The sequence below is a fragment of the Hippichthys cyanospilos genome, chromosome 16 (genome assembly GCF_059441005.1).
Source record: "Hippichthys cyanospilos isolate Australia breed blue-spotted pipefish chromosome 16, RoL_Hcya_1.0, whole genome shotgun sequence".
NCBI classification, from domain to species: Eukaryota; Metazoa; Chordata; class Actinopteri; order Syngnathiformes; family Syngnathidae; genus Hippichthys; species Hippichthys cyanospilos.
This window is the reverse complement of record NC_142384.1, coordinates 17,463,859-17,484,160: the sequence shown is the minus strand read 5'-3', so window position 1 is coordinate 17,484,160 and position 20,302 is coordinate 17,463,859. Positions and strand designations below refer to the sequence as shown.

Sequence of the window (20,302 nt, the reverse complement as noted above, 5' to 3'; positions counted from 1 at the left end):
GGCAAAATTCATTTGAAAAATCCTGAGGCCGGATTCAAACTCTCAACCTCAAAACTGTTCATGGCGTTCTCGTGACCGTCCCACCAAATATCCAAGTCTAATCTTAAAAAAAAAATGGAAGGCTTAGGGGAAAAAATATATATTTTTCAGAAAAACTGTATCTTTGAAAAAGAAAATATTCTCCAAAACAGAAATTGTCATTTTTTTCTAACCAGCTATGGTTCTCAGCTCTTTAAGAAACTCCAAATGAAGTGGCATTCCAATATTAGGTACAAGTGTTCCTCAAAATATACATTTTATCCATAAAAAAGTCGATTTCAAATTAATTAAACATTCAAAGTTCAATAAAAATGTGATTTGTAATCAGTCCAATGCCAATGCATTTGAAAAAAAAAAATACGGCTGCACCCGACAAAAAAGAAATTGAAGCCAGTTTTATGCACGGATTGAACAATTCAGCGGTTCTACCTCTAGAGGGAGCTCGCGTACCACTAGTTGTTTCCACTGCTATAACGTAAATGTTGTTTCTCTGACGTAACCTAAACGTTATCTTCCGCCTTTTTATCATGTACCGTGTTGCCTTTTTTTGTGGTCCCTGACAGCCTTTCCCCTTTTCTTTCTTGACCCCCAAACTTGAACCAAAACGTCTGTCAGTCTTGCTTGACGACTGAAATGCCCGCTGGCTGCGCGGAGGATCAAATCAACCTGAAGGTGGCGCTGCCACATGTTTGTATCGTTGGACTGTAGAAGGACGATGGCAGAGCAACGATAACCTATTTGCACTCTGTGTGCCATCAATAATGTATGCACTAATACAAACGTGTGACCAGTGGATTAAATGTTTTGTGTCTTAACTGTTGCCTAGCAACTGTACAAATAAAGTTTTCAGTTCAAAAAAGGTTTTGGTAACGGCTCACGTTAGTCACGTGCTAGCAAGTCGCTAATTGACAGCAATGTTAACAGTTGGAACTTATCATGTCCAAAAGAGAGCGTTTGCCAAGAATTTTTTTTTCTTCACCTTCAACGAGGTTTTTTTTTAATCGAATTTCTGAACATATTGAACAGTTTTTATGCAAGCAAAACCAAGGGAGCATATAGTTAACGATAACAGTTCTCGTAACCGTCACAAGATGGCAGCAAAATTCCTCATCTCCCCCACATTCCCTCCAAAACAAACAAATACAAACACCTTGGTCTTTTGTCATCAAAGAAGGACCCAAACATGCACCAAAAACATACCAAACTTGATTCACTTCACAATATTTCAGTCCTCCTTTTCCTCGTCGATTGGCAAGCGCTCTTGTCCTTCGCGGCCGACGGCGTGACGTTTCGCCATCTAGCGGCGGAGGTCCGACGCGCGCTTGGCGAGGCGAATCCGGAGAAGCTCGCAAGTCCGGGCGCGGCCTCCGTCCGGGTCAGGCGGTCTTGGGCAGCCTGTAGACGCCGGCGGAGAAGACGAGGCGCTGCTCGCGGACCTTGCGCTGCAGGAAGGTCTCCAGCTCGCCGGCGTCCATCTCGGTGACGGCGGGCCCGTTCACCACGAACATGCGCAGCATGGAGTGGATGCGCTCCAGCGTCAGGCTTTCCAGGTTGGTCAGCATGGCCTGGATGTAGGCCCAGAACAGCTGCCGCCACGCGCGCGCGCGCGCGCGCACATGCGTGAGTAACCTTTGGAAATGGCGACGTTTGCGCTTGTTCACACCTTCTTTTGCACTCACGCGGTTGCGCTTTTGTGCTTACGGTTACACCATTGCTTATACGTAAGCTTTTCATTTCTGCTTGTGCGGTTATGGTTAGCATGTTACGGTTGACACTTAGACATGTAAACTCGCGGTTACGTTTACACTTCCTTTTTCCGCTTCGCGTGCTTGCGTTACGTTCTTTTAAACTCTCGGCTGGTCGGAACCGATGTATTTTTCAGATTTCCACAAACCCGTCATTATTTCTACATTTCTGATTGAAAAGTTTGACTGACTTCTCCGATTGTTTTGTTGCCATTCCCTCTAGCGCAGTTCCATCTCGCGGATGCATAAGGCGAGCCCGGCCACGACCGTAGCTTCTATTCTACGCGCCTTATAATGCGGAGCGGCCAATGTGTGGAAACGGTTTTAAAATAGGCCGCTCACTGAAGGTGCGCCGTATAGTGCGAAGAATACGGCGCCGGCGTGACAACTTTGCGGTTGCTCACCTGCAGCTTCTCCTCCCTCTGCTGCGTCTGCGTGGTGGTGTTGGAGTCGCGTTCGTCGTCGCTGTCGATCATCACGACGGCGCCGCGCTCCATCTTGTCTTTGCAGGAGGCGGCCGTCTCCAGCACGGCGTAGCGGCCGGGGCTTTCCTCGCGCAGGACGCCGTGCTGCTGCCACAGCGCCAGCTTCCTGTGCACCGCCTCCTTGGGCACGCCCAGCTTGGCGCTCAGCTCCTCCAGGCTCCAACTGCCTGAAATGGACGTTTGCGATGGTGGCAAGATGCGCGTGCGTGCGTGTGCGGGAGGGGAAGCGCTACTTTTGTCCTGGAAGTGCAGGATGATGGCGGCGTGCAGCGGCGAGACGGTGACGTTGCTGACGCTGCGGTCCTCCAGCTCCACGTCCAGCGTGACCGAGCCCAGGTGAGGCTTCCAGCTCAGGGTCCGCATGGCCTGCAAAGCAACCGCATCATAATTCATTGATTTAAAAAAAAAAATTATTGGCTGGAATTGCAAATAGCTAAAATGTTTATATACAGTAATTGGCCCATTTCTTTTTTCCACGATGAAAAGCGGCCGATGTTAGCATTAGCGCACGGCAAGGTCACCTTGAGCTTCTCGTATCGTCGCGTGTAGGCCTCGGTGGCTCGTCGCACCACCTCGGGCATCTCCATCTTTTCCTCCTTCAGCGAGGGCCAAAACTCCGACGAGAGGATGATGGCCGACAGCCACGGGGACGGCCGGGGCTCCGCCCCTTCCTGCCGCGGCCCCTCCCCTTCCTCCTCCCCCCGCTGCTGCTCGCCCGCGGCCGCCGCCTCCTCCTCGCAGATGTTGCCGTTGATGCGTCGGGAGTCGGCCATGTCCTGCGGCGTGTGACTTTTTCACGCGCCGGCTTGCTTTGACGCCATTTTTTTTTTTTTTTTTTTTGCGCGGGCTACCTTGAGCATGACCTCGCAGTAGTGCATGTGCGACTCCCCGAAGCGAAGCTTCAGCAGCTCCACGTTCCTGATTTCCCTGCGGGCAAAGCGGACGTGAAGCGAGGCGAGGGGCGGGGCTTCGGCGGCCGCGCCCACCTGGCCGTGTTGTAGTTGAGCTGCTGCAGCAGGCGGTCGGCCAGCACGGTGCGGTACTCGTTGATGAAGATGTCCTTGCTGCCGTAGATGCTCACCAGCAGGCTGATGATGTCCGACGAGCGCCGCTTTGAGTCCGACTTGTCTGAAAACGTCAAAAAAAAAAAAAAATCGCCAATTTGATCACAATGACAGACATATATATTTAAATATATTTGCTCAGAAATGTATCTTGATCAGAAGTGCCCAAACGATGGCCCGGGGGCCATTTTGAGAATTCTCGAGAAACCCCGACGTAGCCGTTTACCGACCGGCCACGGCGTCGGTGGGGTCGGGGGTCCAGGCCTCGGGGTCCCCTCCCTCCTCGTCGCTGTCCTGCATCTCTAGCGTGACGGGGTCGCCGCGGGAAAGCTCCGAGGCCAGGTCGGTGCAGCCCGTCACCGCGTCGCCCGTCAGGCCGTCCACGATCTGACGCACCGTGTCCTCCCGCGTCCTGAAAGCCCAGCGACCGGAAATAAGCCGCCCCTCCAGTTCGAAGGCCCTCGACGTCACTTTTTCCACGGCTGGCTCGGCCGCGCGAGACCGGCGGACCTGAGATACTTCCTGATGGGCTGGCAGGCCACCTGCAGAACCACCATGGACGGGTCCAGTTCTCGGAGGGTCTTGATGGCCGAGATGTAAACGGTGAGGATGTCGGACGTGTGGACGCCTGATGGGACCGTTGACAGCCTTATTGGCCTAAGTTGTTTCACGTTCCCATTCATTAGCTCTTACTTTGAAAAGAATATAATGGCGTGAAATTTGATTCGCTCACCCGGGTGCAGCAGGCGATTCTCAAAAGTGGACTTGAGTGAGGTGAGCAGCTGCTGGCGCTGGTTGGTTCTTTCCAAACAGAACTTGAGATCTTCGATGGCGGCTTTGGATTCCGGGAAGTCTTGAAGGAGACGTCGCTCGGCAAAATCGTTTCAAAAATCCTCTGTGGCGCGGCGGCGGCCGGCTTACCTCTGATGATGCTGAAGAGCTCCTCGATCCTCATGTTGACGTAGATCCTGCAGAAGAACTGATGCATGTGACAGCGCCACTGCTTGAGCACCGAGCCGGCGGACGCCGGAGGACCCGGGTCGGCGGGACCCGGATGAGCGTCGCGAGCTTCCTGACTGGAGAAGACCTGACCCAGCCAGCCCACCACCAGCTCCAACCACTGCGGAACACCAGAGGACCAGGACCTTTATTTTCATGGGCTGGAAGCGCTGCCGACAAACGTATTTGGAAAGTACGTTTTCGCTTGTTATTCTATGGAAGCGGTCCTCAACCGTTTTGTTCGATTATGTGGCGCCTGTGGAATATAGTTTTTACTGCTAGGATCCGTCTAACCAGCACAAAGTATTTCTGGTATAACAGTTGAATAAAATGTTTTGAGACCTTTGGGTCGGATTGACTACATTTTTAGGGATGTGACACTATCCGTTCTACTTTGTTTTGTCTGCCTGAAAATGGCGTCACTAATGACGAAACTAAAAACAAAATAAAGGCATGCGACAACTTGCAAGTGAGTCGTTAGACAACAATTTAGCAAAATGTCATTTCTTCTAATTGATTTGCTCTTGATTGGAAAAGAAAAGTTTGTTACGTTTTATACGGCTCGGAAATGTTTTGCGGCGCTTGCGATGGACACGGCTGGAAAAAAAAAAGATTTCAAAGAGGGCACGTCATTAACTAAAGGTTGAGAACTACTTCTAAAGGGGGCGGGTGAAAGATGAGAATCTAGATTTGAATTCGACTGGGCTCCCGGCCGGCGTGTAAAACGGACTCGTGAAGGAGCGCACCTGTTGGAATTGGTCCAGGAAGGATCTCTCGTACTCGCCTCTGCAGTGCTGCTCCAGCCACTGCTCGATGAGGCGGTGCAGGATGGACGTGACGGCGTCGCTGCTGACCCACTCCAGAAGCTCCAATCTAGACCTGGAAAAGGGTTTTTGTTCAAGAAAAAAAAACATGGCCAGAATTTCCCATAAACGTGTGGAAACTCCCGTTTTGTGCTCACAGGATGTTGCCGAGCTCCTGCAGATGTTTGAGCGCTTCCTGACACCAGCACTCGTCGACGGGGACCCCGCATCCGGCGCAGGGGCCCCCGTCGGGGCCCCGGTCGCCCGCCTCGTGGCCCTTGCGCTCGATGTAAACGGAGAAGGTCCTGCTGTAGAAGTCCAGCACGCGTTCTTGGAGAAGCTGCGAGGGCGGGAAGAGCAGGAGGCCCCTGATGATGGTGAAGGCGCGCTCCTGGAGGCCCCCGGGAGCGGGGCCGCAAAGACCTTGCAGGCCCTCTTCTCGCCACGCCCCCAAGCGCTCCAAGCCCACTACGAGAAGATGGAGATGCCATGTAGAAATAATGGTGACTGGGGCGTGAGGAATGATACGGTCAATTCATTGCGTATGAGCAATCAACCTTACCAGTTACCTAAAGTAACTGATTCAGCTAATTGTGTACACAAGTAATCCGTTACTTTGGGTAATTAGGTACGGAAGTAATTGCTTGCCGATGTCATTGAATATTTGGGGTAGTAAATTGCTAACGTAAACAATTACGTGAACTAATTGTACACATTTTGGATTAAAGTATTAATGTAACTAATTTGATTACAATTAAATACTTAGTACTAAAGTATTAATGTAATTAATTGCTTGGTGCTAATATTTAAATAGGAATTAGCAAAAGCAACTGATTGAGTAAATTCAACATAAATAGGAACCTGGGCTTGAATGTGTGGTCACTTACGAAACAAACAAACAAAAATCTCAAGTACATACTTAAATTAGTGAAAAAAAAAAAAGAGCACAAATTCCAAATCTCAATCCGGCCTAAAATGGCTCTATCAGTAACATTCTATCTTTTGCCGCATCAACTTGCCCAAAAACGGCTGCAGTCGTTCCAGCAGTGTCCGGAACGCGGTGAGCAGAACCCAGACCCGACCCCTCTCGTCCACATCATTCTCCAGCTGCTTGAGTCCGCACCAGAACTCGGGCACCACCGACGAGGACAAACGCATCTGCAACGTCTCCAGCAGCCAACTGGCCACAAGCCGTGCGGCGCCCTGAGCGCACAGCACCTCCATGGACGCCGACAGCTTCTGGTCCTCCAGCCCGCAGCATGGAGAAATCTGGACCACAAAGGAAATCCTTTCACTGGCTAGTCAAAATTTGTCAACCTTGAGGTAGCACTAGTATCGCCATACTATATTTTGCATCTGATTCACAACTAAGCAATAGTTACTTCAAGTTCGAATTCATTTGCTCTTAATTTGAAAAGGAAAATTTACTCTTACTGTCACGACATTAAAATATATTAACATATTGCTGATACCTGCAAAAAAAATGTTTTTGAATCTCACCTACATAGGATGGATCCCAATATTTTGTTAAGTACTAAAGTGCTTGATTACTTTAAGTAATCAATCCCTTTAGTACTTGGGAAAAAAACATTGACACGTACCCCCTGTAGGTGAGATTTTTACAAAGACGAGTCGGGCCGAACCGAACTCCAGCTTCTCGTGAGCGAAAGAAACGCCAAACGTCTTCGTTAGTCTAAAGTGAAGCGTCGCCACGAGGATGCGAAAATTAAAATTGAGCTGTTATCAACTGAAGCCTCACCAGAGCTGCTGTGACAGTTTCCCAGGCTTCAGCTACTCGGACCTCGGCTTCGACGGATTCCATCACAACTTCGTCCATTTTTTTTTTTTACACAAAACGGCAGCGACAGCGCTGCAAACGTGAGGTAAAGCGTTTTTAATTTGAATAGCGCTGAGCTAATCTACGTTTTTTTAAGTGAACGCGCCATTGCTCTTGGGCGATTTTCGTGCCTTTTCCGCTTCTCTTTCTTCTTTGTCTGCTTTGAATTTCGACTTTGTCTTAATGGCGATGCAGTACTGCCCCCAACCGTCACGAAGACAACACTACAATAACTATATCAGTCTTTTAAATAATTCGGAGGTTATTACGTTGTTACAACGTATGACGAAAAATCTCGTTGGAGCTTGTCAGTCCTTATTGATTTGTAGAATGTTGTATTTTACGTAATATTCTTTTCATGTTTATAGGACCTTGTTGAAAAGTGTTCTACTCTTCTATGCAGTACTTTGTTACTGCCAGACAATCGAAATCTGCCATGACAGTCAACCGCGCCCCCAAATTAAGGCTTTGTTGTTGACGCAATCTTTGTCAGAGTGTTGGACAGTCATCCTGCAAAAGATGGGACATAACCAGCTCCTGAATTTGCAACCTCACCTTTTGTTTCTTGCCCAGCCTTCTGAGTTGTTCGGCTGTTGGCTACATGTAGCATATTCCGCTACAAAACCAAGTGTGAGTTCCTCCAGCCCCGCTCGTTTTAATGTGACACTTATCCCATTAAAAGATTTTTAGTATAAATTATACAACCATCAAAAACAATTTTAAGCATGTAATAACCCATGTAAAATCGACGTAAATCATTGCTGTAGCTTTTAGAACATTGTAGCGTCTTCTTTACAAATCGATTTGAAGCTTGTGAAATAGTTTTATTTGCTTTATTTTGTTTCAATATCTTGTTTAGCCCTGCCTGGACCTCTAGTATGTAAACAAAGCCGACCCATTCATTCATAATAATTAATAACAGAGATGATACGAAGCTTGCCCAATATAAATATTGTTAAACTGTCCGAAAGAAAACAAGAATAAAATGGCCCTTGTTGCAGTGTGTTATCAACTCGCTAGAGGACGCTTGCCCAACAAGGCTATGTAGTGAAATGTTCGTAAAAGAAGAAATAGTGGCGTTCTGAGGCAAACAATCATGGCGGCGACGGAGAGCGAGTGAGTTTGTGCACAACTTGTTTGGAAAAAGAACTTCTAACTTGATGACATTTCGCCGCAGCATGGCCCTAAAGCGTCGAATGTTGGATGCTGTGTTTTGCGCTCCAAAACGAGTGTTTTCGATCGGGAGATGCGCAACATTCGAGCTAACGGGCTAAAGCTAGCTGTTTTGACAGCAGAAAAGCATGAGCTCTCAACTTGATCTAATTTGTCATGTTTGCTGAAGTTTTCGACAAGTAACTCGGAAATATGTCCTCGGTAGTTATGTTTGTGAAGATATTAGACAGATGCAAGCGAATTTCTTCGTAAATCATCCTTTTTGACGCGTGGCGACTCCTCTTCTACTCCCCTATCCTCCCCCTCCTCTTGTTTTTTTTTCTCTTCTTCTTCTTGTCATCCTTATTGGTCAGGGTTCTGTGTGAGATTGAGGTGTTGCAGTCCATCTACTTGGATGACCTAAGCGTCACCAGAACACAAGACAGGTGACCAACATCATATTGATGAAGATTAAGTCAAAGCGTCAAAACTAATATATTGATGTCAGCGTTTTGTTGCGTTCAGGCGCTGGGAAGTGAGTCTGGTTCTGTACCCATCCACAGCCGAAGATTCCGGATCCCAGTTTGTCCGACTGGGTTTGACGCTGACCTTGGATGACCAGGTGACACGCTCACGGCTCATCATCTTGTTTTCATATTTCAGTTCTTACTCCAGTGTTGTGCACTTGCCTTGTGTGTGTTCAGTATCCGTGCTCGTCTCCTGACATCTCCATACACAACCCGCGAGGACTCTCTGATGACAAGCTCAGCAGGTGACGCGCTCAGACTAACTTTTGTTACCAACCTTGAAGATCCTTGGAAAAGTTTAGTTCAAAAAATGTGTTTGAACATTTCACATCCTTGTTTGAGTTTATTAGTTTTTGTAGCATATTGAATTCCGTTAAAGCACTTTGTAAAAGTTATTAGCTTAAACCATCTACAAAATTTATCAGAACCTGACAGCTTCTTGGAATGCCATAGAGGGTTCTGAAGGGTGCTAGAACAATGTTAAATATGTTTGTAACCTTTTGGTACCTGATGAAACTCTCAAGTGCCTTATAGAATCTCGTTGAAGCTTATAAGAACTTTTTGGAACCTTGTTAATGCTCGTTAGAACCTTGACAACTTTACAGCTCAATAGAAGCTCACAGATTCTCGGTAAAGCTTCTCTAACCTTGCAGAACCTTGTTTATGCTTGGTGGAACCTTCTTAAAGCATACTTGAACCTTGCCAAAGTTGATTAGAACCTCATAGAACTCTGTTATTAGAACCATGTTAAACCTCATTAGTTCTTACTAGTATAATCTTTTGCAAGCTTCTTAGAACCTTTAGCAATCTTACCTTGTTTATCTAAACTTGTTGAACCCAATCCAACCTTGTTCCAACTCAATGAGAACGGTATTAAAGGTCAGTATGAGCTTGCGAAGATATAGAAATACATTATTAGATAACGATGATGATGTTGTTGTGTTCTAGCCTGCAGCAGAGTCTTAAGCTTGAAGCCGAGTCGTGCGTGGGCTCGCCCATCTTGTATCAGCTGATTGAGGTCACTGCTGTCCTACTGTACCTCAGACAGGAAGTTCAACTTTTTTCAACTTTTTTTTTTGTGTTCTGTCCTGCAGAAAGCCAAAGAAATCCTGACTGAAAGCAACATTCCCCACGGGAACTGCGTCATCTGCCTGTATGGATTCAAGGTCGCCTTCAACCCCCCCCCCCCCCCCCCCCCCCCCCCAGTCCATTAAGTTGGGGGAGACCGTTATTGTGCTGACTCGCTTGGTGTGGGCCTGTCCAGGAGGGGGAGTCGTTCAACAAGACGCGCTGCTATCACTACTTCCACTCTCACTGCCTGGGTCGATACGCCCGCCACTCGGAGGAGGAGATACGGCTCCGCCGGCAGGAGATGGCCGATGACAAGACGGCCGCGCAGCAGCAGGAGTTGACGGTGGTTTGTCCCGTGTGCCGCGAGCCTCTGAACTACGACCTGGACCAGCTGATGGCTAGTGCTGCGCCGCAGCTGCCCGAGGTGAGAGCGAAATCGCGCGCCGCGAGGGACGGGAAGCTAGGAATAAAGTGCGTTGATCACCCAGCTGGACGGCGCCGCCATCCGCTCCGACTTCCGGCAGAAGTGGCGAGAACTTGAGAAGGTTCTGGAGCGCCAACGCTGCCGAGGAGGGGTCATCGATCCCGAGGAGGAGTCCAATCGCTTCCTCATACACATCAATGAGGTGATGACTGTGCGTCATGTGACCATTGCAAAACCATTCCTTAGACATTTGTAGAACATTGTTTAATCTCATCAAAAGATTATAGACCCTTGTTAAGACTTTTATAAGGTTCTACAAACTTCTCGTGACATTATAGAACCTTGCTAAAAACTTGTAGTACTAGCTTCCTTGCTACATTTTGTGAGAACCTTGCAGAAGTCGTCAGAAAATTGTAGACCCTTGCAGAGGTATCTCAACAGAATATTGTAGGACCTTAGAGATGTTTGATAGAATGTTGCGGAAACTTGTTAGAAGATTGCCGAGTACTAATTCAGAACTTGGTGGCACGATACAGAACCTTTTCAGAACATTGTCGCCACCAGAAACTTGTACAATTTCTCATAGCGTTGTAATAGCGTGTCAAACCCTTGCTAGGAGAATCTTGTTGACTTCAGTTGTTATGCACATGTTCCTCTGCAGGCCCCGCCTCCTTCTCCTGAGAATGGGGGCGTCGCGGACCCTCCTCTGCCCGCCACCTGTGAGCTTCTTCCGCCAGCGCATCACTCGACTCCGGCGCCAACGCATTGCACAGGCAGTCACGGGCAACCCCCGGCCCACAAGCGCCACAGCCACGGCAGGGGCCCCAGGAGAGGAGGCGGGCCCCGAACGCATCACATCAGAGCAGGCGCCCCTATTTCGGAACACCTGCACTCGCTCCGTCTGTCCTCGGACGCTGCCGAAGGACCGCCCGGCGCCACGCGCGAGGACGTGCGCGCTCGCTTGACTCTTCACCAAACTCACTCGTCGTCGTCTTCCGACAAACACGCTGCAGGGGGGCGCGCTCAGCGAGCCCGCAGAAGGGGCCACCAGCACCACCGATGGGACGCTCGGGCACCAAGAGGGGTGGTTCCCCGCCAGCAGAGGGTGGGGGGCCCAGAAGAGGAGCTCTGACACACACAAACACACACACACACACACACACTTATCTTTCTGTGTGGTGACAAAAAATGAAATAATTACTAATTAAAGTTAATGAACTAATGCATCACTCATCTTTTTTCAGATAGTTATACCTATATTTGTACATGTATGTATTTAAATTAATACCATTTATTTCCCATATTATACTATTACTAATCTACATCCATCTCAAAGTTCTGAGGTTGTGTGAAGAATTGGTTCGTAAAAAGTCTTTTTTTTTTTCATTAATTTAGCTCATGAAAGTAATTTGGTCCAATGTAAACAGTTAAAGATCAATTTTACTTTGTTTTTAAATAATTGGTAAATTTGTCAAGTAAATCCTCAAAAACATAACATCTAAAACAAGCGTTTTTAAGCATATTGTATGACATTGAATTTATTCTCAAATTTGATTATCTTCTCTAACGCTCATGATACGTGGAGAGTCATTTTTCTTCCAATAGCATTTCAAGTACTGTGTTGCCATGTTGTGGGATTTCTTCTTGTCCAATCACATTTCGGCCTCAGTGATCCATGCTTCTTTCGTCGCATTTCAGCTTTTGCCGTTACCATGCAAAATCTTGTCTGCCCGATGTCCAATTATTGCTTGAAGACGGGCGGTTTCTTTCACCAGTCGCATTCCAAAATAGTTCTTACCTCACATACTCTGACGTTTTGAATTTTAGAATGTTTCGTTTTCATTTTTAGTTTTGTCGCTTGCGCTTGCGTAAATCCCTGCGCATAATGACGTCAGACAAAAGCGACGCGTCGGCCATGTTTACACTTTTGTTGAGCGCGCTAGTTTTCAAGCTGAACACGGGCGGCACGTGAGCGCATCCGAACCGAGTCGAACCGCGACGGGGGAGCGGCCATGGACGGGGATTTGGACTCGTGTCCTGCGGTGGGCGAACAAAGCGACGCGGACGCCGCCCTTCGGGCGGCGTGCTCGTCGAACGGCAGCGGCGGAGAGGACGACGACGGCGAGGCCGAAGCGGAGGCTCACGGCCGGGAGGCGGGAGACGGCCCCGGGGACCAGCACACCCCGGAGAGAAGCGTCCTGCTCGGCGGCAGGGAACAGGAAGTGTCGGTGGAGATCGGAGAGACGTATCTGTGCCAACGAGCCGACAAAACATGGCGTAAGTTATTAGCATGTTAGCGTGTGGCGGCTAACTTCTTCGGTTTGGCTCCGCGATGTCGTTTCAATCGCCATTCACATTGAGGACATTCTCTAACAACCCTGTTGATGTATTTACGATGCGACAATTCATTTTAAAGCAAAGCAGAAGATTAAAACGGACGCCAATGCAATTACGTCATCGCCAGTAGGGGGTGTGTTTGTTTTCAGCCGAGCCAGGCATAATAATCGATTGCGTGATATAGAGCGTTGACCGTTTGAGGTAAAATTTCACGCGCTTATTTGGCTGCCTCCGGCGGGGGGCGCTGTTTCTTCAAAATTAGTATTTTCCTTTGTTTACGTCTTCCAATTAAAGCGGATATTCCTCTTTTTGCAATTTCAGCCGTAAAAGTTCTTTATGTGTACAACAGCATGATCAATTACAAAATGACTTTTCATGTGCAATGATTGTGCATTTTGCCTCTTGCGGTCGACTGAAAGTGACATCGCTTGTATCGACCGCAATCGCAAGTACCGATACCTTGATATAAAACCTGATGTTGGTACTCGCCCGTCTCTAGTTTTCAGTGTGTTGAAATGCTTGTTTCCAGACGCGGCAGAAGTGATTCAGTCTCGCCTGAACGAGCAGGAAGGAAGAGAAGAGTTCTACGTTCACTATGTGGGCTGTAAGCGCACGCGCGCTCGCGACGAGCGACATGCGTACAGGCGGGGCTTACAAGGTACGCGCGCGCGGTCAGTCAACAGACGTCTGGACGAATGGGTCGGCAAAGCTCGGCTGGCGCTGACCAAGACGGTGAAGGACGCAGTGAGGAAGAGCGTGGAGGTGGGCGGCGTGGGCGACATCGGCGAGCAGCCCGAGCGCAAGATCACGCGCAACCAGAAACGCAAACACGACGAGATCAACCACGTGCAAAAGGTGAGTGCGTTGCATCTCCGCGCCAAAACACCATTTGAATAAAACTTTTTTTTTTTTCCCCCCTTCTCAGACCTACGCCGAGATGGACCCGACCACGGCGGCGCTGGAGAAGGAACACGAGGCGGTAGGAGGCTCCCGGTTGGGGTCTAGGACCCGCCGCTTCTCACTCTGATACGTCCTGGGCAGATCACCAAGGTGAAATACGTGGACAAGATCCAGATCGGCAACTTCGAGATCGACGCCTGGTACTTCTCGCCCTTCCCCGAAGATTACGGCAAGCAGCCCAAACTTTGGATCTGCGAGTACTGCCTCAAGTACATGAAGTACGAGAACACCTTCAGGCACCACCTGGTCAGTGCGCCGGCACCACCGCCTCAAAAAAGAAAGATTTTGTTTTTTCACGATTGGAAAAATTCCCCCTACAGTCCAACTGCCAGTGGAAGCAGCCTCCGGGCAAGGAGATTTACCGGAGGAGCAACATCTCCGTGTACGAGGTGGACGGGCGCGACCACAAGGTGAGCCCGCAGGCGGCTAGCGAGTTTCCCGCGAAGATTTCTTACGTCGCCGCGTCTTTCAGATCTACTGCCAGAACCTGTGTCTGCTGGCCAAGCTCTTCCTGGACCACAAGACGCTTTACTTCGACGTGGAACCCTTCATCTTCTACATCCTCACCGAGGTCAACAAGCAAGGGGCGCACATCGTGGGATACTTCTCCAAAGTAAGGCCCCGCCTCCGCTCAAAACTGAGGGGGAGAAAACAAAAATGGAAATAAATATGTCAAAAAGAAATATCAAAAACCAACGTGCGTGTGTTCTACAAAATAATAAAAATAATAAACAATGACCGAAACGAGCCCGATGGCGTCTGGCGGCGGCGTCCCGCAGGAGAAAGAATCCCCGGACGGGAACAACGTGGCCTGCATCCTGACCCTGCCGCCGTACCAGCGGCGCGGCTACGGCAAGTTCCTCATCGCCTTCAGTGAGCGGCCGCCGGCTCGCCCGCCAGCGCCGGGACGACGGGGCGCTCTATTTTTCTCCCTTTTCCAAAGGTTACGAGCTGTCCAAGCTGGAGAGCGCGGTGGGCTCGCCGGAGAAGCCGCTCTCCGACCTGGGCAAGCTCAGCTACCGCAGTTACTGGTCTTGGGTTCTGCTGGAGATCCTGCGAGACTTCAGGGGCACGCTCTCCATCAAAGACCTCAGGTACGCGCCTGCGCGCGCCCCCTCTTGGCGTGCCCGCTTTCCATCAGACCGGGAGAAATCGCTTTGCTAAGTTCACGTTTTGTTGTCTTTTTTTCTGCTTGGGTTTAGGAAGTCTAATGCTTATCTTTTTTTTTTCTTGCGTGTTGAGGTCACAGTGGTGTCAAAGATTTTTATATTTAAAAAAATTCAGCTCATTTCTTTACTTAAAAAATATCATCTGGCGGGCAGGAGTAAACTGGTTTGCGGTCCAGAATCGGCCCCCGAGCCACATTTTTGACACCGCTGTACTTTCTATCAGCTGTAGGACAGCTTTTTATTTCCTTTTGTTATTGTTTTGTTTGTTTTTTAAAAGTATTATTATGATCATTTTTCTTGTTTAAAGCTGAACAAAGATGAATTTGAATCATGTTTTTTACTTGACGTGACAACTCCCGCCCGTCCCTTTTTTCCCCCTCCCCCAGTCGTTCCGATTTTGTCGATTTGACTTCTTGCCAAAGTAACGTGCCGAGCGTAACTTGTGCAGTCAGATGACCAGCATCACGCAGAGCGACATCATCAGCACGCTGCAGTCGCTCAACATGGTCAAGTACTGGAAAGGCCAGCACGTCATCTGCGTCACCCCCAAACTGGTGGAGGAGCACCTGAAGAGCGCCCAGTACAAAAAGCCGCCCATCACGGGTGAGTGGCCCGCCGCCCCGTCCTCGCCGCCCGCCCCGTCCTCGCCGCCCCGGCTAACCAAGGTCATGCCACTCTGGCGCAGTGGACACGGTGTGCCTCAAGTGGGCGCCTCCCAAAAACAAACAGGCCAAGCTGTCCAAGAAGTGAGCCGGACAAGTCGCCCACGTCTTTGTAAATATGTGCCATTCTCTGTGTACTGCTGCTTTTGTAAAATTAAAAGGGATATAAATTGCCTTACTATATGTGGTCAATTTTTTGGTGGACAAAAAGCCTTACATGGTCAGTTTTTGTGAAAAAAAAAAAAAAAAGCCTTACTATACATGGTCGTTTTTTGTGAGGAAAAAAAGGCCTTACTATACATGGCCATTCTTTGTGAAAAAAAGCCTTTCTATACATGGTCATTTTTTTTTTTTTTAAATAGCCTTACTATACATGGTCTTTTTTTTTTTTTTTAAATAGCCTTACTATACATGGTTATTTTTGGGAGAGAAAAAAAGCCTCACCATACATGGTCGTTTTTTTGTAGTTAAAAAAAAAAAAACTCACTATACATGGTTGTTTTTCGTACATGGTAGTTATGGGGCGAAAAAATGCGTGCATGTTTTTTTTTAAATATCCCTACTATACATTGTCGTTTTTTTGGTCTTTTTGCAGAAAAATATCACTTTATTCCTTTTTTTTCAGGTAAAAAAGCCTTACTATACATAGCTGTTTTGTTACAAAGAAAAGCCTGACAGTTATGGTCGTTTTTTGGAGGGAAAAAAAAGCCTCATTTTTTTTTTTTGGAGGGAAAAAAAACGCCATACTATACATGGTCGTTTTTCAGGGGGGGGAAAAGCCTTACTACAGTTTTTGAAAAAACAACAACCTTAGTATAGATAAATAATAAACAATAATACATTATTTGCGTCGGTATGTGTAACTCCAATGAACACACAGTTTCCATCAATACAAATTTAATTTTGTAAAAGCAAACTAGTGTAAATGAAAAGATTCTCAGGAGTTGTCAGTTCCAGAAAAAGCCCCCCCCCCCCAAAAAAAAAAAACCTCAACCAGTTTGATCTTGAATGACAAAATTGCCCTCAGACAAAGTGGACACTTTCATCCGACGCTGGCGCCGCTTTTCCCGTCCCATCATGCGGCGGGCCCGCTGACATCACATGATGGGCCGTCCAATCGGCAAGCTTCAGGAGCTCGACTGCGCTCACGCTAGCTTGATTGACGTACTTCCCCTCGTCGTCGTCGTCGCTATCGTCCTCCTCGCTTTGGGACGACAACTTTGGTGTCTCTTCTGGAAGGAAACAGGAAGTGGCAAAATATTTAGCTTCACTCAAAAAAAAAAAAACAGGAAGTGACACCATCCTGCTGGCGATTTACCTTCAGGTTGAAACGGAATCACGTTCAGGTAGTCGCTGCTGTCTGAGGAGGACAGACAGGCATAAAAAGTCAGCAAGACAGGTAGCGAGACGCGTCATAAGACGGTGACGGCGTCAATGGCGCAACCTGTTGGTGACCTCTGTGCTTGCTCACATTGGACGTTTTCATAGTGCGGTTCACCTGCAAAAACAAACAAAAACAAAACATGGCGACCATTAAAAAAAAAAAAAAGACAAAACACTGACCACGCTACCTATGCTCGGCGTGGACGCGCCGCTGCGATTGGTCGCCTCGTCTCCCGGCAACACGATTCTGCCGCAGTCAAAAGAAGAACAAGATGAGAGGAGAAAACACGTCCAGCCAAGAAGAACTTACATGTAGTCGCTGGTAAGGGATTCTGGGAAGTCTTCTGTGGAAAAAAACCTCATGGTTACTTTCAAACCGGGCTTGTAATTCCAAAGTCATCCACGACAACAGGGGGCAGCACTTTGCATTGTTTACTAACTTAGACACAACCGGAAAAACGTAAAAACTGGAAGAATCACAACGTGAACAAGAAGCAGAAGAAGCCAAAAGATACCTGTGAAGCTATTTAAACGTGATTGGCCATTGTGGGAGTTTTGGTAGCTGTGGTTACTTTCTGCAGAAGAAGAAGAAGAAAAAAAAAAAGAGGATCCAAAAAAAAATGACAACTAACTCGTTTGGTTTTTCATCTTTCATCTCACCGCTTTCTGCGGGCTCTCGGTCAGAAATTCTGCTGCAATGATTGATGTCATCCATAGTGGGACTGCTGGGAACAACATCAAAGATATGAAGAACATCAAAAATGTGAAGAACATCAATCACACGCAGCTCAAAGATGTGACTGACGTTCTGCATGTGATGTCCATCAGTTTGAAGTCAAAAACAAAGAACAATGAAGATGTGAAGAATTAGCAAACAACTCCAAGGACACGAGGAACTCAGAGGAAAGGGACATGCAAGACTCGAAGAACATGGAAGCAACAGGGAACATAACAGATGTGGAGAACATTAAAGACTTCAAGAATGTTGAAGACACACGGAAGACAGGAAGAAAGATCACGCGTGACGAATATGAAAACAACTCGAAGGACGTGAGGAACTCAAAGAGGTGAGGAACATCCAAGGAGTAAAGAACAATCACACCAAAGTGAACATCAAAACTCGAAGGCGGAGATCTTTGGGAGTGTGGGGAACTCACAAAGGTGACAGCAGGCCAGAGGTCAGTAGAGTCGTCGACTGATCTGCAAATCGGTTAGCGTTAGCTTAGCCGCTCAGCTTGTTGAAATTCCGAGCATCTGCCGTCATTGTGCTAAGATTGGAAAGTCTCGCTGACCCCTTCCCGCCAAAAACCGCTGAGCTCCAAATTGAAGCGAAACGACTTACGTGGATGGACCAGTCGGAATTGAGTGGATCTGGGCGCCAGAGACAAAATCTCGCGTGACTACAAAGTGATCGGTCGCGCGGCGATTGGTCGCTAACACTCACGGGATGTACTCGCCGGTGTTGCCGGTTTCCCGGATGGAAACTGGGGACGCAAAGCAAAAATAAAAGGAGAAAAAAAAATGAATGCGAGCATGACAGGAAGTGCGAGTGCGCGACAGGAAGTGACATCACGCAGGTACGCACCGGGCGGCCCCTTGTCCCTGCAGCGCAGACAGAGCAACGCCAGTAGCAGGCCGCACGCCGAAACGCCGGCCGACGCCAGCGCGGGCAGGAGAGGGGACGCGTCTGCGTCCATGGCAACCTGAGGACACAACGCCAGTCAAAAAGTCCTTTCGCCCCAAATTAAGGAAAAAAAAAAAGGACTCACGTCAAAGCAAAGACAGCTAGCGGACACGCCGCGCTCAGGAAGTCACAGCGTTGCCGCCGCACGCTTTGCGCCCTCGTGGAGGAAGAAGAAAACCAGACGATTGGGAGGATGAAGACCAAGAAAATGAAAGAAGACGATAAAATCGGAGGACAAATGAAGTGAAGGAGAAGACGAAGAAGAAGAAAATAAAGACAAGTAAACGGTTGTTCCAATTCATCTGCCCTTACAGTGACAGTTGTTCCAATTCATTTGCTCTTAACGAATGATATAAAGCGCCTGGATGAATGTCTAAGAGAACTGGATTACTTTTGTACTCCAATGCCTAAAGTAATCTAAAGTCATCAATTACTTTTGTACCTGTACCAAAAACTAATCAATTAATTACTACATTCTTAATCAAGCAGCCATGTTTAGAGCCTCCAGCCAAACGCTTGAGAAAAATATGTCTTAAAAGTACCTGGAATTGAATGTCAGGAAAAAAAAACGTAAAATTACGTCTTTGGGATTGAACGAGTGAATTTCCTAAAGCAATTGATTAAATTAGTACCGAAAGTATTCCATTTTAATTGACTTCAATACCCAAAGTAAGCAATTATTTTAGTACTTGTACCTCATCTAATCAATTATTTCATTCTTAATCAAGCAGCTATATTTAGACCCACCAAACTCTTGAGAAAAATATGCATAAAAGTACCTGGAATTGAATGGCAGGAAAAAACGTAAAAATACGTCTTCGGGATTGAATGGGTTCATTTGTAAAAAAAAAAAAAAAAAGTACAATTCTTGTTGCGGCATTAAAAAGCATTCAAATGAATTTGCTGATACCTGTAGAAACCCCATGAAAATTTCACGCACCCCTCGAAAGGCCTTCACGTCTTCTCGGAAGACGACGAGGACGAGACGAGGAAAAATGACGGAGAACAGAACGAAAAGGACAAGAGGACGATGAAGAAAATTGAGGACAAAGATAACGAGGAGAAACAGCAACTACAAAAAAGAAGACCGAGAGACGGAGACAGCGAAGAGGATGATGAGGAAGGACGCCAAAGAAGAAGAAGGTGAAACCTTTTTGGTGGTTTTTCAAAGCGAGTCAGGCGGCCATCTTGCGGAGTGCGAGGTGTGCAGGACGTGGTGATGACAAGATGAAGGAGGCGCGGGACTTCCTGCCTGCCGGGTGCACGCCGGGAAAAGCGGCGGCGAGACGTTACCTCGGCAACGGCGAGGTCTGCATTGGGGTTCCTCGCGCAATCTCGTCTGGCGTCGACATCCTCCCGCCCGCTTGGGGCCGCTTCGAGCCAATGGGGCGCCACTTCCAAGTCACATGTGCCCACACACAGGAAACCACACGAGGATGATGATAATGACGACGCTCCAACCACCAAATGTCACGCTGAAACCACCTGGAGACAACTTACATGACAAGATGGAGACTCGTAGATGCAGAGGACAAGTGGAGACAACGGGAGTCCACAAGGCATTTTGGGATTTGTGCTGTGTGTGTGTGTGAAAAGGCATTTAACATTTTTGCAAAAAGAGTCGCTATAACCCAATTAAGCAATGGCTTGCTTCATATTCCAGTTCATTTATTCTTAATTTGAAAAGAAAACAGCACCGTTAAGCCTCGTGCATTTTTTTGGACAGATTCTTCCACGTTCTACTTGCGGTATTTGTCTACGGCAAAATTGGACATGATGTCAGCACCTGGGTGAAATTTCAGCTCCCTAGTATCCTCTTTCAACGCTTTCCCATTCACGTTAAGATAAAAGCATCGGACAAAATACTGCACAAGTGGTCATGCTGATTTCAATGCAATTTGAAACCGATTTCATTTTCAAGTCTGACTGCCAATACATTGGATGAACAGCAGTGTTTTCTT

The 20,302-nt window shown here is 47.7% G+C and overlaps 4 protein-coding genes across 9 annotated transcripts; 2 read left to right on the top strand and 2 right to left on the bottom strand.

Annotated features, from left to right (window-relative positions):
- Positions 1-310: 310 nt before the first annotated feature.
- Positions 311-7,109, bottom strand: anapc2 (anaphase promoting complex subunit 2). The gene is made up of 14 exons (XM_088437851.1): positions 6,895-7,109; positions 6,155-6,404; positions 5,294-5,603; positions 5,079-5,211; positions 4,255-4,453; positions 4,067-4,186; positions 3,844-3,961; positions 3,564-3,745; positions 3,256-3,397; positions 3,121-3,196; positions 2,791-3,045; positions 2,503-2,635; positions 2,189-2,436; positions 311-1,625 (listed from the first exon to the last, which is right to left on the bottom strand). Exons 1-14 carry the CDS (start codon positions 6,970-6,972, stop codon positions 1,416-1,418), a joined length of 2,454 nt encoding a protein of 817 aa, XP_088293977.1. The 5' UTR covers positions 6,973-7,109; the 3' UTR covers positions 311-1,415.
- An 883-nt stretch (positions 7,110-7,992) lies between these two features.
- On the top strand, positions 7,993-11,370 carry rnf25 (ring finger protein 25). 2 transcript variants are annotated; one of them, XM_088437879.1, is made up of 9 exons: positions 7,993-8,088; positions 8,499-8,570; positions 8,650-8,746; positions 8,829-8,896; positions 9,600-9,669; positions 9,746-9,817; positions 9,916-10,146; positions 10,247-10,348; positions 10,808-11,370. In XM_088437879.1, the coding sequence occupies exons 1-9, from the start codon at positions 8,069-8,071 to the stop codon at positions 11,276-11,278; spliced, it is 1,203 nt and encodes a 400-aa protein (XP_088294005.1). In that variant the 5' UTR covers positions 7,993-8,068; the 3' UTR covers positions 11,279-11,370. The 2 variants fall into 2 exon arrangements, with proteins under 2 accessions (XP_088294005.1, XP_088294003.1); XM_088437877.1 differs by having other exon boundaries at positions 10,211-10,348.
- Positions 11,371-12,030: 660 nt separating this feature from the next.
- Positions 12,031-15,452, top strand: kat8 (K(lysine) acetyltransferase 8). 2 transcript variants are annotated; one of them, XM_088437862.1, is made up of 11 exons: positions 12,031-12,423; positions 13,013-13,087; positions 13,160-13,338; positions 13,409-13,462; positions 13,525-13,689; positions 13,764-13,853; positions 13,916-14,056; positions 14,223-14,295; positions 14,387-14,537; positions 15,061-15,215; positions 15,298-15,452. In XM_088437862.1, exons 1-11 carry the CDS (start codon positions 12,159-12,161, stop codon positions 15,360-15,362), a joined length of 1,413 nt encoding a protein of 470 aa, XP_088293988.1. In that variant the 5' UTR covers positions 12,031-12,158; the 3' UTR covers positions 15,363-15,452. The 2 variants fall into 2 exon arrangements, with proteins under 2 accessions (XP_088293988.1, XP_088293987.1); XM_088437861.1 differs by having other exon boundaries at positions 12,032-12,423; positions 14,223-14,316.
- A 544-nt stretch (positions 15,453-15,996) lies between these two features.
- Positions 15,997-20,271, bottom strand: LOC148411082 (uncharacterized). Of its 4 annotated transcripts, XM_088437893.1 has the most exons (13): positions 19,492-20,271; positions 18,427-18,498; positions 18,243-18,360; positions 18,102-18,141; positions 18,000-18,028; positions 17,815-17,857; positions 17,318-17,382; positions 17,173-17,232; positions 16,968-17,001; positions 16,843-16,904; positions 16,719-16,772; positions 16,593-16,634; positions 15,997-16,506 (listed from the first exon to the last, which is right to left on the bottom strand). In XM_088437893.1, exons 3-13 carry the CDS (start codon positions 18,352-18,354, stop codon positions 16,298-16,300), a joined length of 750 nt encoding a protein of 249 aa, XP_088294019.1. In that variant the 5' UTR covers positions 18,355-18,360; positions 18,427-18,498; positions 19,492-20,271; the 3' UTR covers positions 15,997-16,297. The 4 variants fall into 4 exon arrangements, with proteins under 4 accessions (XP_088294019.1, XP_088294018.1, XP_088294021.1 ...); XM_088437892.1 differs by having other exon boundaries at positions 18,427-20,271; XM_088437895.1 differs by having other exon boundaries at positions 17,318-17,379; positions 18,427-20,271.
- Positions 20,272-20,302: the final 31 nt, after the last annotated feature.